Raw genomic sequence first — 16955 nt, 5'->3', positions numbered from 1 at the left:
ACAGCAGTTGTAGTCATTAAGTGAATAGCATGCAGTTGTTAAGCCCAACATCACCTACCAGTAGATGCGACTTGCTACTTCCTACCAGCTTCCCCACTAATTTTGCTTGTGAAGACTGAAAATGGGACCACATGACTGCAGGATGCCGCAACTATTACAGATGTGTGTCGATTGCTAAGAATTTAAATTATGATCAAGTGACATGGGGCCAGTGCAACTGCCGCAACTACAGGTACTCCTTGACTTACAACAGTTCATTTAGTGACCATTCAAAGTTACAATGGCACTGAAAAAAGTGAGTTATGACTGTTTTTCAGACTTATAACCATTTCAGAATCCTCATGATATGTGATCAAAATTCAGACACTTGCGACTGACTCATCTATATGCCCGTTGCGTTGTCCCAGGGTCATGTGATCAGCTTTTGCAACCTTCTGACAAGCAAAGTCAATGGGGAAATAAGATTCACTTAACAACCATGTTACTAACTTAGCAGCTGCAGTGATTCACTTAACATCTGTGGCAAGTAAGATCATAAAATGGGACAAAACTCACAACAACTGTCTCACTTAGCAACAGAAATTTTGGGATCAATTGTGGTTGTAAGTCGAGGTCTACCTGTACAAGGATAGATTGTAAGTCTCTTCATTCAATACCATCATAACTCTGAAATGTATTGACTGCGTGGTCGTGAAGCAAGGATTACTTACTACTCATTTTGTGCATATTAAAACTGTACCATTAGACCTTTGTAATTGTACTTACATGAAACCTGTCCTCCCAAGAAGTCTGCAAAAGCTGTATCATCTCCAATGGTGAACCCAGTTCTGTGATGGCAGTCAAGGTGTCTGAGATGTCATTGCTGTCTTGGTAACAATATCCATGAAGCTGCAAATGCAGACATAGAAAATGTGATTTATACACCCATTTATTGTATGGAGTTCTCCTCATCCCATCATCTTCTGACCTCACACGGTGATACAGTTGAAAACCTGGACAAAAACCTTACTGTGTAGAGAAAATTGGCATATTTAGAACAGGAGAGGGGTTAGCCTACAAAATAAAATGCTTCTATATGCAGGAGAACATTCACCAAGGTAGTTAAGCAGGTAATAAAAAGTAAAGGTTCCCTCGAGTTGAATTCAACTCCTGCTAACTATATGGTCATGTCCCCGGATTTTTCTTGGCAGCAGCACAGAAGTGGTTTGCCTCTGCTTTTTTGCAGGTTTCCCCCACACAGAGACACACACAGTTTTACAGACAAGCCTACAATTCTGCTATTTCTAATTTTACCATTTTTGATGCAGCTCCTTTTCTCTCTGTTTAAAAAATCTGTAAAAACAGCTGTCTTTTGCCAGGCTTTCCATTATAACTAATTGATTTTAGTATCAATGTCAATTAAACTGTAAGTTTTTATACTTTACCCTTTCCCTTTGTTAGCTGCCCTGAGAATCAACTGAATTTTTGCAAAACATAGAACTACAAGAGCCACAGAATTCCTGTATAGGAGTCCCCTTAGGCTGGAAATTATCAATGAAGGAATACAGCAACTACATTTGCAAACATTAAATTAATCTGCTAATACAGGAACCTTGCTCAAATTAAGACTCTATTATGGGAATATACTGTATTTTTCTTAATTGTGTTTTCATCACTACCACTCTACACATGTTGAAGATATCAAATGCTTAATTTTATAATTTAGTTTATCCAAAGAAAACTTCCCTAATCCAAAATTGGAGTATTTTGAGATTTTTAATGCAACAGGAGCCAAGGTATCCAGGGCTTCTCTTGCCGATTCTCACCCCAGATGGATTTTCCATTATGTCCCTACCTCTGTAGCTCCTGTTAATATCAACAGTTCTGAACTGTTGCACAAGACAAGAGGATGAACAGCAAATATGAGCAGGAGAAACTGGGAAAGAATATATGGCTGTCTTATTTCCCATGCCTGAGAAGGTATAGGTGTTGACAAAATCTTCACTAGCGTCAGTGTTAGAACTCAGTTGTGTCATAGTCTATTATTTTTCAAAATATAAAGAGGTATTCCAAGAAAAAAAAACATATTTTAAGAAAAATGTATTTCAAGAATTTCTATGAAATAATGTTCTGATTTAAATGCCTTTGTAGCTCAATAATTACACTTTTTAACAATTAGCTATTGGACACATGGGAATGTAATTAAAGAAACTAAAAGTCTGCAATACTGGTAGTCCTTGACTTGTTTACCAACTGTTTGAAATTACAATGGCACTGAAAAAAAGTGACTAACAACCAGTCCTTACACTTAGAACTGTCATAGCATCCCCACGCAATCAAATTTTGGGTGCTTAGCAATTGGTATGTATTTACAATGGTTGTGATCAACATTTGTAACCTTTCAGCTGGCTTCTGGCAAGCAAGATCAATGGGGGAAGTCAGATTTGCTTAATGGCCACATGATTCATTAACAGCTGCAGCGATTCACTTAAAAACTATGGCAAAAAAGATTGCAAAATCAGGCATGACTCACTTAACAACTGCCTTGCCTATCAGTGGAAATTCTGGTCCCAATTGTGGTTGTACATCAACCACATGTAGATACCTGTACATGTAGATAATTTGGCATGAAAAAATGTACTTTCAGAAGTTCTATATAGTTTGATTTCTGAAACAGAGAAATGGAAAATGTCAAGTGGTTATTCAGCTGAAGGGCAGAAATAAGATTGAAGTCGATGGGGATGTCAAGTAATTGGAAAATATGAGAACTGAGAATTCTATTTTTTTTTTTTAATTTGATTTATATGCCGCCCTTCTTCAGAGACTCAGGGCAGCTTACAATGCGCTAAGCAATAGCCTTCATTCTTTTGTATATTTATACAAAGTCATCTTATTGCCCCCACAACTGGGTCCTCAATTTACCTACCTTAGAAAGGATGGAAGGCTGAGTCAACCTTGAGCCTTGGCGAGATTCAAACCTGCAGTAATTGCAGGCAGCTGGTCTTAATAACAGGGTGCCTTAGACCACTGTACTACCAAGGCTCTATTGAGGATTGTGTTGTCATCTGCCTGCAATTATTACTATTGCAGGAAAAGCCAAGACAAAAAACAAATGAGTTCAAGGCTGCAAGAATTTCCCAGCTGTTAACAACAGCAAATACTATGATTTTAATAGGAAGTTTGACAAAATCCAACATCAGACGTGTTCCTTAAGATGCAGAACTTTGACAGAGCCATGCGCATCCTTTAGACATTTAGAAGGAACCAGAGTCACATTCCAAAAGTGGTCCTGCCAGCAGAATCCCCCTTTGAATTTAATTGACATTAGATTGATTAAATGCTATTAATATGATTGGTCTCCATAGACTGAATAGTGTTCCTCCTTTGTAACATCAAAAATATATAATTCAAGCTACCAGTTTTAACAGTGCTCTGGGCAACTTTCCACTAACTGGATTAACTTTCCACCTGGGACAAATGAGAAACTGTCATACTACAATATTCCTAAAGCTTAAAAAACTTTGAACTTATTTGGGTTTCAGATGCTACTTATCATTAAGGAGATGTGGATATTCCACTTTGTAAGGAAAATGCAGCAACATAATTAAATTCTTAAATCATAACACATTGAGTTTCATGCTACCAGGGGTGGACTGATGGGGGTTCGCAGGGGTTCGGGAAAACCTCTAGCTAAGATTCTGTGCAGTTCAGAGAACCCACAAATCCCACTTCTGGCTGGCCCCACCCACCCCACCCCTCCCCTCCCAGGAGTCCCCATGTGGCCCATTTTGGATGCAGGTAAGTGCAGGGTGCACACAGAGGCTCAGGGAGGGCGAAAAACGGGTCTACCAGAAGTTCAGGTTCCAGAGGGCCTCTGGAGCCTGGGGAGGCTCGAGGAAATCCTCCAAAGCCCGGGGAGAGCAAAAACACCCCCACCCCGCCGTGGTGCAGGAGGCCGACTAGGCCACACCCATCATGGCCACGCCCATCCAGCAACCGGGCAGAGAATCCCTTGCTAAAATTTTTGAACCCCCCCCCCCCGCATGCCACCCTGAAGCCTAGCCAGGAACTACTGAAGCAGTGGTGCTATGTCCAACCTTAATTGCTTTAGGAAATGTCATCTTCATTTAAGCATGTTGAAATCCACACATCGGACATGAACTAATTTTAAGAAAGATCAGATATCAAATAATTAACTTGTTAAGGAAGAAACATAAAGTCGAGAAAGTAAGGGGAATTATATCAGCAGTGTGATTTGATAAGTGATTATGTACAACTCCAATTATATTGATCACCTCACTGTTAGGTTGTGTATAATTTAGCATAGAAGTTATCTGAGCAAACAAAGAGGAAAGGAGGAGCTCCCCATCTGAAAATGCATGATAAATCATCTCTATTATATGTACCCTGTGGAAAGTAGTGTCCTGAAAAACAGAGCTTAGATGATGTGTGTAAATAAATAACATTATTTATCACACATTGCAATTTTCACTGGTTGGAGTTTCCTCCAAAGAATTCTTGTAATGGTTAGTGTAGAATTCAGGGTTAGATCCCCTTAGCTTTCCTCACCGAACTATGCCTTCCTTTGTTCTCCAGCGAAATGTGGACTGACTACTAAATCAATTTAAGTCTGCTTTTTAGATAGACATGCTCTCCATACCTTAAGACCTTTCCCCACATAAAACCGTCTTCCATTGTAAATGTCAGTAGCTTGGAAACAGTACCGAAATTAGTAGCAATTGATTCCATAACAGGCCTTTCCAGGGAGTATTCCTGAGGAAAATAGATGAGGTTGCAAATCATCAGCTCCTATTAAAGAAGCAGCAACTGAGAACAGAGCCTTCAGGAGTGATTTATATGATACATATGTCTGAATAGACAAATTAGCCTGGATTATTTCTCATGAATAAATAGTTCTCAAAATGAGCAAGGATGGGGGTTTTTTTTAGCCAACATCATTGTGTACCTTGTATCTTATGTAAAAAGATCCCCTCCTATCACACCTTACACAAGTAAAAAAAAAAAAAACCACAACACACACACAAACTCCATAGTCTCTAGCATCTAGAGAGCTACAACTACTTCAGAGAAGAGACACACAGCTCATCTAATAATGACAAGGATAGTTAGGGTTCGTTTACAGTTGTATCAGCTCTGGCTTCTAGCAGGAGCAAAATTCTTGCTAACAGATCTTTTCTTCACTCTTAAAAGCTCAGGATAACATCTGGGCCTTTGGGAAACGTTCTTGCCATAAAGAAGCACTTTATGTAATTTATCTTTCTTCACCAAGCTGCATCTGTCTGCTCTTTTGGCTGGCTCCTGGCTCCCACCCCCACCTCAAATCCCATGGGTTACACAAGAAAAGGAACATATGGCCACCTCCAATGAATCACCAGAAGGTGGCACTGCTTTGACCTCTCTAACGTCTATCAAACACCACTTTGTATCTATGCCTTCTCTTAAATAACTTGTATGCATCAAGACAACTCAATTGTTAATTAAAGAGTTATCATGAATCAAGATAAAACAACAAAAAGTTGTGCATGCATTGTTTAATGGGCATATAATCACTTATTTAAAAATATTAAATAGTGTTGAGTTAGGCAATGGCAAACCATTTTTGAAAAACCTTACCAAGAAGGTTTTCATCTGTCTTCAAGTAGACCACATATTAATTTACTTCCACTTAATATCTAAGAAGAAAACTACTACAGTTACTAAAAATCCAAAAAGGAAAATCAGATTGAGAGGGAATAATATACCATTGGCTACTCGGTAAAATTCATGAACAAGTATGGACTTGAAGTGAGACCAATAATAATTAATTTTCAATTAATCTTTAACTAATATTATCCTTCCTGTCTTTAAATGCTTTGGATAGAACCATTGCTTTATACCAGTTGCAAAATAATATCATGGAAGCATTAAACATTCCCTGGAAGCAAGTTACGCCTTAATGCATTTCCTATCAAGAAAGGGGGGGAAAATCCCCAGAAAGATTTCCATATGGAGAAGTTTTCATGAGATGAATAAGGCACAATAGAAACACAACTGTTCCTTAGTAATTGTTTCCTTGTAATTGGCTCCCCCAAAAATGAGAAGACAAGCTGTTTATGCCTGTCTGAGCATTTGTGCCGACCGACAAGGCTTATAATTATATTTGATTACAGTAAATCAAACATCACCATTATCTCTTTACAATTGCATCCATTGTTTGAAATTAACAGTTCTGCTACTGCAGTTCCGAAGGAAAGAATTTTTCAACCTTCATCTCCAGACTGCAATGTATAGTAGCCGAGTGTGTCTTGACACTAAACTACAGTGATGCATATTTATCTCCCAACAAAAATGCAAGGTCTCTCCCTCTCTTCTTCTTCACCCACCTACCTCCACTTCCACAAAATAAAGCAACCACCTTGCATAGAAACAGGAGAAAAAGGCAGTTACCAGTAGCTACCAGGCTTGATAGAGAGCAATTGCACAGCAAGTAGCAGAATTGAATAAAATTTCAGAAATAAATCAGACCTTGATATTTCTCTTTTGCAAAGGTCCCTCATTACTAAACTGACTTTGCTTCTTCCACTTCCCTTCATTCCAAATGCAGCAACATTAAACCTGTCTATCAAAATGTCTCCCACTAAAATGTCCACTTGCTAAGAGACTAGGGAAGAGCAAACACTTTGTTATGCTATATTTTGCATGGGTTTAGGTCTTCAGGTCAGTGCTACCTCCTGGCAATTACTTGGACCAGTCCCCACATTCTGTTGACAAAATTTTAGGAAGTGGTTTGTCCTTGCCTTCCTCCTAGAACTAAGAGAAAGCAATAGGTATAAAGTCACCCACTTGGATTCATACCTAGGGCAAGATTAAAATCTACGGACTCCTAATTTTTAACACGTTCCTTAACCACTACACCAAACTGTCCTCTTGCGTTATATGGAGCAAACCTATCCAAACTATATTAATGACACCGTAATAAAAGAAAGACAGGGATTTTTGTTCTTGTTAAATCGAAGGTTGTGATTTTTCAGCAATTGAACCTTCCCAGTCTTATGGGTAATATTTTTCTTCTGATATGTCCAGTGAATGATTTGCCATATCCAAGATGAATGGGTCAATAAATAATACACACAAAGTCAATGAGATCCTTAGGCGTGCTCAGTTTTAATTCTTTCTACCTATGTAGAAATTAGTCTATTCTATTCAATCTGTTCTGATGATTTAGATATTCATTTATTCTAATTTCCCCTTGCCAAATAGTATTTTAAAAATTCAGAAAAAATATACTTTATTATTTGAATATCACCTTTGGAACAACAACAGACAGACACAATATTTAGCTGCCAGGCTACTAACCATATTTAGGCTTATTTAATGCAACTTTTCTGGCTGAAAATTTTCCTGGCAATTTTTTTTATTTTTTGCCTGCCTCCCCTATAGTGCCATTTCCATTTGTAATGGACACTTAACACACTTTTCCTACTTAATGCTCTTTTGAGAGGAAGCATTGTTTTTCTACCATAAGCATCATTAAGTTATTACCTGGATTCTGAAAAACAAAAGTACACTGCCTTAATTAATCATGACCCACTTTATAGTTAACCAAAAGCATTGATGAAAAAGCATTTCACCAACATGTACTACATGCAGAATGTTTTGAAAGAATGCATTTAAAAATACAAACACAATCTAAGGGTGACTGTGAGGACTGGCAGGATAAGAACTGGGAAGGGCTGAAACAGTAGAAGAATAAGTCTGTTATCTTACAGACACACTTCAAGCTGTCATCTGGAAGAGATTTACAAGGAAAATGTCCCTTGCAGGGTCACATGTATGTCTGAAGGAAGACCCCCTTCCACTTAAAGTAAGACTTGTGTGACTACATTCAATTTGAAAAGGCTCAGGAAGGCATAACCTCTAAGGGTGACCAGTCAGCAAGGAACAGTTTGTATATTAGATGGAGTGTTTAGTGTAAAAAAATATTTTTTTTAATTTTAGAAGCAGTCTCTGCCTCTTGAAACAAAGCAGTCTTTCTAGGATTGCACTGCTCAGGCCTTTCATGCATGCAAAGTAAGGTGAAATTATAAGAAAGCTCCAGATGCTCAAGCAATCCCTTATTTAAAAAATACACAAGGTTAGATATTTGTTCAATAACATAGTTTGTATTTGTTTTCTTAAATATTGCCCTTCTGCAATATTTCTCCCGATTGGAGAAGGTTGCACTACTGCTATGATTTCATGATAATATGCATAGTACATACTTCCAGAGAACTCTTACCTGATTTCCTTGCTTATATAATAAAATGTGAAGGAAATGTTAAGCAAGACTCCAGGTTTAAACAATGAGCATAACAATTTTAGAGTTGGAAAGAATAATAAGCTTAGTCAAGGTTTGCTCTTCTCAATAATATCAGATTGACAAGAATACGGTGCTAGTTCCAAGCAGGTACACTCCACATAAGATTTCTACACACAGAGAGACACATAGATATGCATATGTGTGTGTGTGTGTATACACATACAAGTCATATACAAGTCATATACAACTCTGATTACCCACTAATACATTTATTATAATTATCATTATTTCCAGCCAACTCTGCCAATAAAATGTAATTAGATTGCAATCAACATAGCTTAAGGGCACCCATTTGGAAAGGATTCATATAGTAAAATTCTAATTAATTCATATATTACTCTATGGATGAAGTCCCAGAAGGTAAACTTTATGATATAGACTTAGTATAAACCAACACCATCCTAATGCTGGGGTGGAGAAGTATGACTTGAAAATGTTCCATTATTTTTATTACATATTTATTGAAAACATATCACCCAAGATGAATTACAAAATAAATAATGAAACAATGAATGAAACTATTTTTTTTTCCTACAGCAAATCCTTCAAGACACTTTTAAGAAGCAAAAAAAAAAAATCATCATTAAAAACCTGTAGTAAGGGAAGAATACCTTCAACAGGCAACTTTAAATGCCTGGAGGCTATGAAGATCTGGATGACCACGCACACTTACTTACTTACTTACTTACTTACTTACTTACTTACTTACTTACTTACTTACTTATTTATTTATTTATTTATTTATTTATTTATTTATTTATTTATTTATTTATTTATTTATTTATTTATTTATTGGTTTGATTTATATGCCACCCCTTTCTGGAGACTCAGGGCGGCTTACGATGCATTAAACAATAGCCTTCATACTTTTGTATATACCTGCTTAGTAGGGCTTTCACCCCCGCCCCCCGAAGCGGTGTCTTTTTTATACAAAGTCAGCTTATTGCCTCCACAAACTGGGTCCTCATTTAACCTACCTCGGAAGAATGGAAGGCTGAGTCAACCTTGAGCCTGGTGAGATTTGAACTTGCAGTAATTGCAGGCAGCTGGTGTTACTTAACAGTGCTTTAGTCTGCTGTGCCACCAAGGCTCTATTATGTTGAATTTTATCCATCTTTGCTTCTTGTTTAAATTAAATTAAATTGTTTAAATTAAATACAGTTTTTATATTTTAATATTTTACTTGCAGAGTGTTCCTTCTGTGAGGGAGATGGGTAGTTTCTAAATTTGAAAAATTAAGTTAAAAATTGTAGTTTTGTTATGAGTCTGTTTTGGTGGGTATGAGAGATATATAACTTTAGGGGTCCTTGGTGTCCTCTGAGCTTTGTTATTTTCTTGTAGACATTTCATTACCCAAACTAGGTAATGTACTGATGATGTTACCTACTTTGGATAATGAAATGTCTGCAAGAAAACCAAGCTCAGAGAACACCAAGGACCCTTCATTTCAACCCTGAGCTACAAAGATTCTCCTTTATCAGTATTTAATGTTGTTTTTGTTATTTATCTGTTTTTAGTCTCCCAGAGTTATTCCATATAATATCGGTAGCCATACGAATATAATAAATGTGTGGCAGCCATTCCTGTGGAGATCATAAGAAACTACACTAAATTTAATTATGGCAAACTAGGTAGAAGCAAAATGGGATCATCTGACTGACATCCTTTCTGTGGGTTGTTTGCCACACTTCTCTATATGGAAAGCTGTTTGCCTACAAATAAGTTGCCATGTCAAATTAGCCTTCCATCTGCTCACGTTTCAATCATCCAATACTGCAGGAAACTATATTCAGAAGCAGAAGATTCATTCTTATTTATCCCCTTTTAGTGGGGCTGCCACCCTAAATAAACTTTGTCAGGAATAAGCATAGGTATGTGCAACATGAGTTGCCCTCTAGAAACTGGGTCTAAGATTACAACTTTAGTCTAAATACATTTATAAAAGATTAATATTTTTTTTGTAGTAAACCTAACTAAGGTGGCAGTATATATTGATAGAAATCCCATTCATATTTCTGCCCTAAACTGTTTATCTGTACTTGTCAAAAAGTAAAACATTTAGCAGTCCTGATGCAATTAAATGTTGCTCACATCCGGACTATTTTTCTCTACTATTTCCCCCAAGAGACAACTGCTAAAACTTCACTATTTCCTTATCTATGTCTAAATTACAAATACTCAAGTATTTAGAGTGCAGTACTGCAGCTACTTCAGCCTGACTGCTAGTTCAGCAGATCAGCAGATCAAATCTCACTGGCTCAAGTTGACTCAGCCTTCCATCCTTCCGAGGTGGGTAAAATGAGGACCCAGATTGTTGGGGGCAATATGCTATCTAGTATACTGTCTTTGGTGTAAGCCGCCCAGAGTCCTCGGAGAGTGGGCGGCATAGAAATATGACTAATAAATAAATAAGTATTACCTTCTAAATAAAGGAACCTGGATTTTTTTTTCAGTGTTTTAGAGCATTTGTCTTAGTTCTTCCCATTAGAAAAGAAACTCCACCAAAAAAAAAATCAAAATAGCTTTCCCAAACATCCTGTCATGGATTGAGGAATGACAGAAGGTACCTATGGAAGATCAAACACTTTCGCTCACCTTTCCTCAATCCAGTAACCTTAAGATATATTGCACTACAATTCCCATCATTTTCAGTTACCCTATGCTGGATAGATTATGCAAATTTCCTTCAACTATAAGAGCATCAATGTGGGGAAGGCTAATTAATCTATATGGAATAAGTAACCTTTGCTGACTCACTCACTCCGATCCAAAATTAAACCTCGGGCTCTGTCCCAAGCCATCTACCAGATCTAATTTCCATGATATTGCTGTTAGTGTAATTGAGAAACTTATTATTTTGTTGCCTCCAAAAAATCATTTAAAAGGTATAGTTTCCCTGTCCAGTTGTGTCTGACTCTGGAGGGTCAACTAAATGCAAACAATGGTTAAAGGATTTACATCCTTGGGATTAAAAGAAACTGAACAAGGTTTTGGTTTGGTTTGTGTTTTGTTTTGTTTTGTTGTTTTGTTTTGTTTTGTTTTGTTTTGTTTATTAAGCATCAGTTCCATTTTAGAAATGATCAGCAGCATGCCAATGTGATTTTCCTCACATATAAAAAGAATGGAACAACTGTATTTTCAGCCTGCATGAAGCTTTACACATTTCTTGCAACAATGGCTGTTACCTTTTCTAGGTGGAGGGTTTTGTTGCTCTGACTTGCAGCAAATAAAGATGTACATCAAAATGGTAGATGTATCTCAATTTATGTGGGCAAGCTGACTTATTGCAGGAGAAACATGAATACTTGAGATGTTCAGGGTTCCAATCACCACCTTAAGCAAAGTCCACCAACAATTTTCATGGAGCAGACATGAACCATCATTCTGCACAACCAGGACATTAAAAAAAAAAAAACCCCTCCTGAACATCTTGGTAGTCCCGTGATCATTTCAGACCTCTCCACAATTCCTTCTCACTGCATTTTGTATCCAGGATTATTTTCTGCCCATTGCACTGCATCTACTGAAACCAAAGGTCAGGTAAATACGAGCGTGTAAGAAAATCCAAAATGTTGACATGGTTCTTGCCTTTTAAGGTTAATTAATTGGCTCTGTGGTCTTGAATCAGAATCCATCTGATATTATTATAACAAGCCATAGTTTGGGTGAGCCTCCCTCATTGTTCAAGTGCCCAGAGCCCTAGTGAAGCTTCCAAGTTGCTTTCAGCTGCTGCCCTGATATTGCAGTAATCAAGCCTGGCAATTCCAAAAGCATGTATCAGTATAGCAAGAAATGGGAAGAGCCTTCTAATGAATCAAAGATGGGGAGAGAATATCAGATTGTCACTTATTAAGTCCACATATTTTTTTACTGGACAGGAAGTGATGCGGCTTGAATTTTTTAGAGTTCATCCAGAACTAATCCTACTTTAAAAGGGAGTTGCAAATTGTGCGCTAAACTGTCCTACACGAGTCTGATTTCTGGCTGAGGGTTAGACACCACTCCAGAATAAGGCACTATTCGTGAATAAATAGACTAATTCACTAATGCTTTGGAGGCCCTTTGGCAACCCGTCACTCACTGTAGATGGATGTGCTGCTGAACTGGAGAGAAGAGCGGGAGAATGGGTGGTCTCCAGTGTATTCCAGCACTCAAGGAAGCAGCAACAGGAAAATAAGCTTCTGTTCTTGAAAGCTCTCTACACTTTCTCTGGACACTAAGAGCTTTGCTTTAGGAAATTCACCTAAACAGGCTGGGTTTATTTAGAAAGTCTGTCCCCCCCACCCACCCTGTCAAAATTAAATCAGAAACCAGAAGAGTCTGAGGTGGGGGTGTCAAAGGGTGAAGTTTCAGGCATTCCCAGAAATTTATATAAAGAGATCAGTGAAGTGGCACATATATTGCTAGTGTCTGGAAGTAGAAGTTCATTTTGCCATTATTACCTTCAAGATGGAAAGGAAGGAAACAAAGTTCAGAATTTAGAAGAAAGCCAAATTTCTCATCATGACATTGGGGTTTCACATACTGTATGCAATTATTTACAGATGAAATGACGGGTCTTAGAAAATTGAAAGTAGAAAGAAAACTGTTTAGTAACCTAGGATAAATCTCTCTGATGAGCTAAACCGTATTTATAAAATGTATTTTTCCCAATCTTCAAAAGAAATTTTCTTAAGGCAGCTTTATAAGAAGTTAAATAACCATTTAAAAACAAATACCTAAACAAAAAAAACCCCACAAATAAATAGTAGAAAAGTGAAAATTCAGTTTTACAGGAAATGAAATGAATAAAAAGTCTTTGGCAAAAGATTAGACACAAGGCAATTTTTTAAAATTCTCTGATCACTATTGAGAAGACTGGGACTTATTTGACTCTTTGATTCACATAGGATGGCAGGGGTATCTCATGGAGAACTTTGTAAAATTACAGGTAGTCCTTGACTTACAACAGCTCATTTAGTGACTGTTCGAAGTTACATCGGCACTGAAAAAAGTGACTTACAATAATTTTTCAGTGTTACAACCTTTGAAGCATCCCCATGCTCATGTGATCAAACTTCAGATGTTTGGTAACTGGTTCCAACTTATGACTGTTGCTGTGTCCCAAGATCATGTGATCACCTTTTGCCACCTTCTGACAAGCAAAGTCAATGAGGAAGCCAGATTCACTTAACAACCGGGTTACTAATTTACCAACTGCAGTGATTCACTTAACAACTGAGGCAAAACTCATTTAACAAATGTCTCACTTAACAGAAATTTTGAGCTCAGTTGTGGTTGTAAGTCGAGGACTGCCTGTATTTATGCACAGGTAAGGTACCATGATCCGTGGTGGTGCAATAGTTAGAATGCAGTATGGCAGTAAATCACTGCTCACTCCAGGACTTCAATTCTGACCAGCTCAAGACTGATTCAGTATTCCATCCTTCTGAGGTGGGTAAAATGAGGACCCAGATTGTTGGGATCAATATGCTGACATTTGTAAATGCTCAGAGACCACTGTAAAGTATGGTGCAGGTGTATATAAGGCTAAGTGCTATTACTATTGCTATTGCTATCCCTAACAGCTGGGGAAGAAGTAGTGAAGAGCACAGTTGATTATCTGTTGCTGTCTTTGTGTCTTTCTAGGGATTTCTGAGAATCATCTGGCTGTCCATTGTTAAAAATGTCGGTGATGTTGGTCTAGAGCAGGGGTATCCAACCTTGGCAATTTTAACACTTGTGGACTTCAACTCCCAGAATTCCCCAGCCAGCATGGCTAACTGAGGAAATTGGGCAGTTGAAGTCCACAAGTCTTAAAGTTGCCAAAGTTGGACACCCCTACTCTGGAGGGATATTCAAATGGATCCTTTCTTACATTCTATGAAAATTGCTGGGCAATATAACATCCAGCTTAAAGCTGAAATAGTAATAGAATATTCAGCCACATTCTAAAATACCTTTTTTTTTTCCCCTGAGGAAAGAACAGATTCGGTATTCTAGCAGATTCAGTGAGATTCCTTTGCCTGGGACTTTCAATTCATTTCAAACTGATTTCAAAATTAGAAGCTGTAATACAAATTTAAATAATACACAGGAATCTAGAATTTTTGAAGGGCTACAACTTCCTCTCATGAAACCAGAGCTAACTATCTGGAATAAAAATGGAGTTCATGACAACTTCAAAGAAAACCTAACCCCACTTCAGACAATGAAATAGATTGAATACAGATTTATAAAACTGAAAGCCACAGTGTTGCCTTACTCTACACATCCTCTCAAAAAACTATTTCAAAGATCTCAGGGAAAAAAAACCAAAAATTCTAAGTGAGGGACAGGAAGCATAATTAGCTAAATCTCTCAGCTTCAATTTTCTTCACAATTTTTAACAACCATTTAGTCCTAACTTGCATTTTACAGATCCACATTACAATTTCCTCCAAGATTTGCAGAATTAAGTCAACTGGGAGCAGTAACATTTCTTTCTTTTTATTTTATTTTCCATCTGTCTTTCTTCCTGTGCATGGGATATATTCCCAGTCAAGGAAGTCTTGCTTTGCTTTGGCTTTCTCGCAAGCACAATCAAATGTCCATAGGCAAATATGGTTCATATTATTTAAATGAATTATTCCATAATTGATGGGTATATTTGTGTGTGGAGAGCACCTAATTAACCAAGTTAAAATTGCAGTGGCAAGAGAGGTAGATGTTGAAAGGAAGCAACTAGATGGCTATGAAGTCACTCGAAAAAGAAAGGAGGAAAACAGGATTGGAAAGACAAGTTACAAAAAGTACTTAAAAGAACTTCTCATCCAGCTTTTCTTAATTTCATGGACCAAAGGCAAAACAAAAGAGGTGTTGTTTTTTACACAAAACCCACACCTTCTTCTCCAAAGAGCAGTTTTCCAGGAAGTACCCATGTACAGTGATTACTGAAGAGCACCATCAAAATATTTTCTCCAAGAAGCAGCACATAAAATCAGTTCTCAGAGGAGCCCTAAAGAACCACTTGGGATGAAATAGGATGGAGTCCAGAGGAGAGGAGAGGAAAAAGACACATCAAGTTCTCCTCTATTCTAGGCGCTTATTGAAAACGAGAAAGACCCATTGAATCTAGGGGACCCTATGTCCATGAGGACAGAACTGACTCATTTCCTATTGGATATGCTTTTTCTGAAAATTTGGACCAGGTAAGAAAATAGAATCGAATGGAGCATTGGCTTAAAATGAGGATTTGGAACAAAAAAAAATCCTGATTACTCCCAGGCAAAAGTCTAACAGTGTCAAAGAAGAAAGTGGGAAGAGGAAATGAAAAGGGGGAGGCTTTTTTTCTCCAGTGTATGACATTCTGGACAATGCCAGAGGCAGGAGACTTTGCAAGTCGATTTGAATCTGAAAGACTACCCTTGTTTTAAAAATATATAAAACTCAGTTTGAAGGAGGAGGAAAAAGAAGAAAAAAAAAAGAAGTTTTGGCTGTCAAGCTCCATTGATTGACTTGTCTGTACTTTTGACAAGAGTGATTTGCCCCCAACAACAAATAAGCACCTAGAGTAAAAAAAATTGCTACCAGCAACAGAAACGTTGGCCTCCTATTGCTCTGCTTGCTGTTTATGAAGAATGAGGAGAGCTGCTGCTGCTGCCTAGCCATCTCTGCCCATTCCGACATCTGCCTTAATTTTTCATCCCTCATTTCTGGGCAGGATGATTTTCAAATCTACTAAAACTGAAAACACTCAAATTAATTTCAAAGATTGGTCCTCAAGCAGTTATGAAATTGGCCAATGAACTCCTCTTCAAATTAGTATGATGCACATTCAATGAGGAAACCAGAGTTAAATGGTCCTTGGTTTGCCTTTGGAAAAAAAAATAGAGAAATGACTTTGCTCAAGCTTTTTAATTTTTTTTAGCAATTCTGATTTCTAATGAAACAAGTTCTAGTCCAGAACCCAGAGCTGCAGGTGTTCCTATGCCTTATTAATCCTTACAGAAAACATGCAACAAAGTTGTGAAGCACCACATTTTCATCTCACTTTTAACATTCATGATGATTTGAGAGAATATTAAATTCCAAGAGTTGCTGAAAGTAACTCCCTGCTTTGCCTACTTCCACTGGTTCAGTGTGCAGACAGGAGGAAACAGCTGGATGAGTATTTCACATTTCATTTTGCTGTAAAATGTGCACATTTACCAGTACATAATTACAGCACTTCCCTGTCTGAACTCAAAGAATGGCCTGCCAGATTTACAATAGCTAGGTCCAAATTCCACACCTAATTCATGTACAACTAACTGACCTAACACAGACACACAATTTGAAGAATTTAGAAGTGACAGAAGTGACTTGAATAATTTTGCCCAATTACTCAGACTATGTGTTTTGCCAGCTTTCTCACCATTGGATCAATACTTCCAGTTTAGAGGAAACATTTCACACCTTGTCCCCAAATACCCTGACTGTCATAACACCGTCCTACTATGCATGTCTAAAAATAAAGACTCCCTCAAGCAGAGCTCCGACTCTTGATGACTGTATGGCCAGGTTCATGCAATTTGCTCAGGAGAAAATCCAGCAGGATTTACTTGCCAGGAGGCTGCATATGATTTCCAGCTTCATTTATAGAGATGCCATTACACAT

The 16955-nt window shown here is 37.7% G+C and overlaps 1 protein-coding gene across 1 annotated transcript in view; it reads right to left on the bottom strand.

Moving 5' to 3' along the window:
• Positions 1-16955, bottom strand: part of PKDCC (protein kinase domain containing, cytoplasmic) — a 39639-nt gene that overhangs the window by 20870 nt on the left and 1814 nt on the right. The window contains exon 2 of the mRNA XM_034427698.3: positions 766-888. Within this exon, the coding sequence (XP_034283589.2) occupies positions 766-888 (123 nt within the window). The remainder of the gene's footprint in view (positions 1-765; positions 889-16955) is intronic.

The sequence above is a fragment of the Pantherophis guttatus genome, chromosome 1 (genome assembly GCF_059756535.1).
Source record: "Pantherophis guttatus breed Tessera chromosome 1, ASM5975653v1, whole genome shotgun sequence".
In the NCBI taxonomy this organism is placed as follows: domain Eukaryota; kingdom Metazoa; phylum Chordata; class Lepidosauria; order Squamata; family Colubridae; genus Pantherophis; species Pantherophis guttatus.
This window is presented reverse-complemented; position numbering and strand designations above follow the sequence as displayed.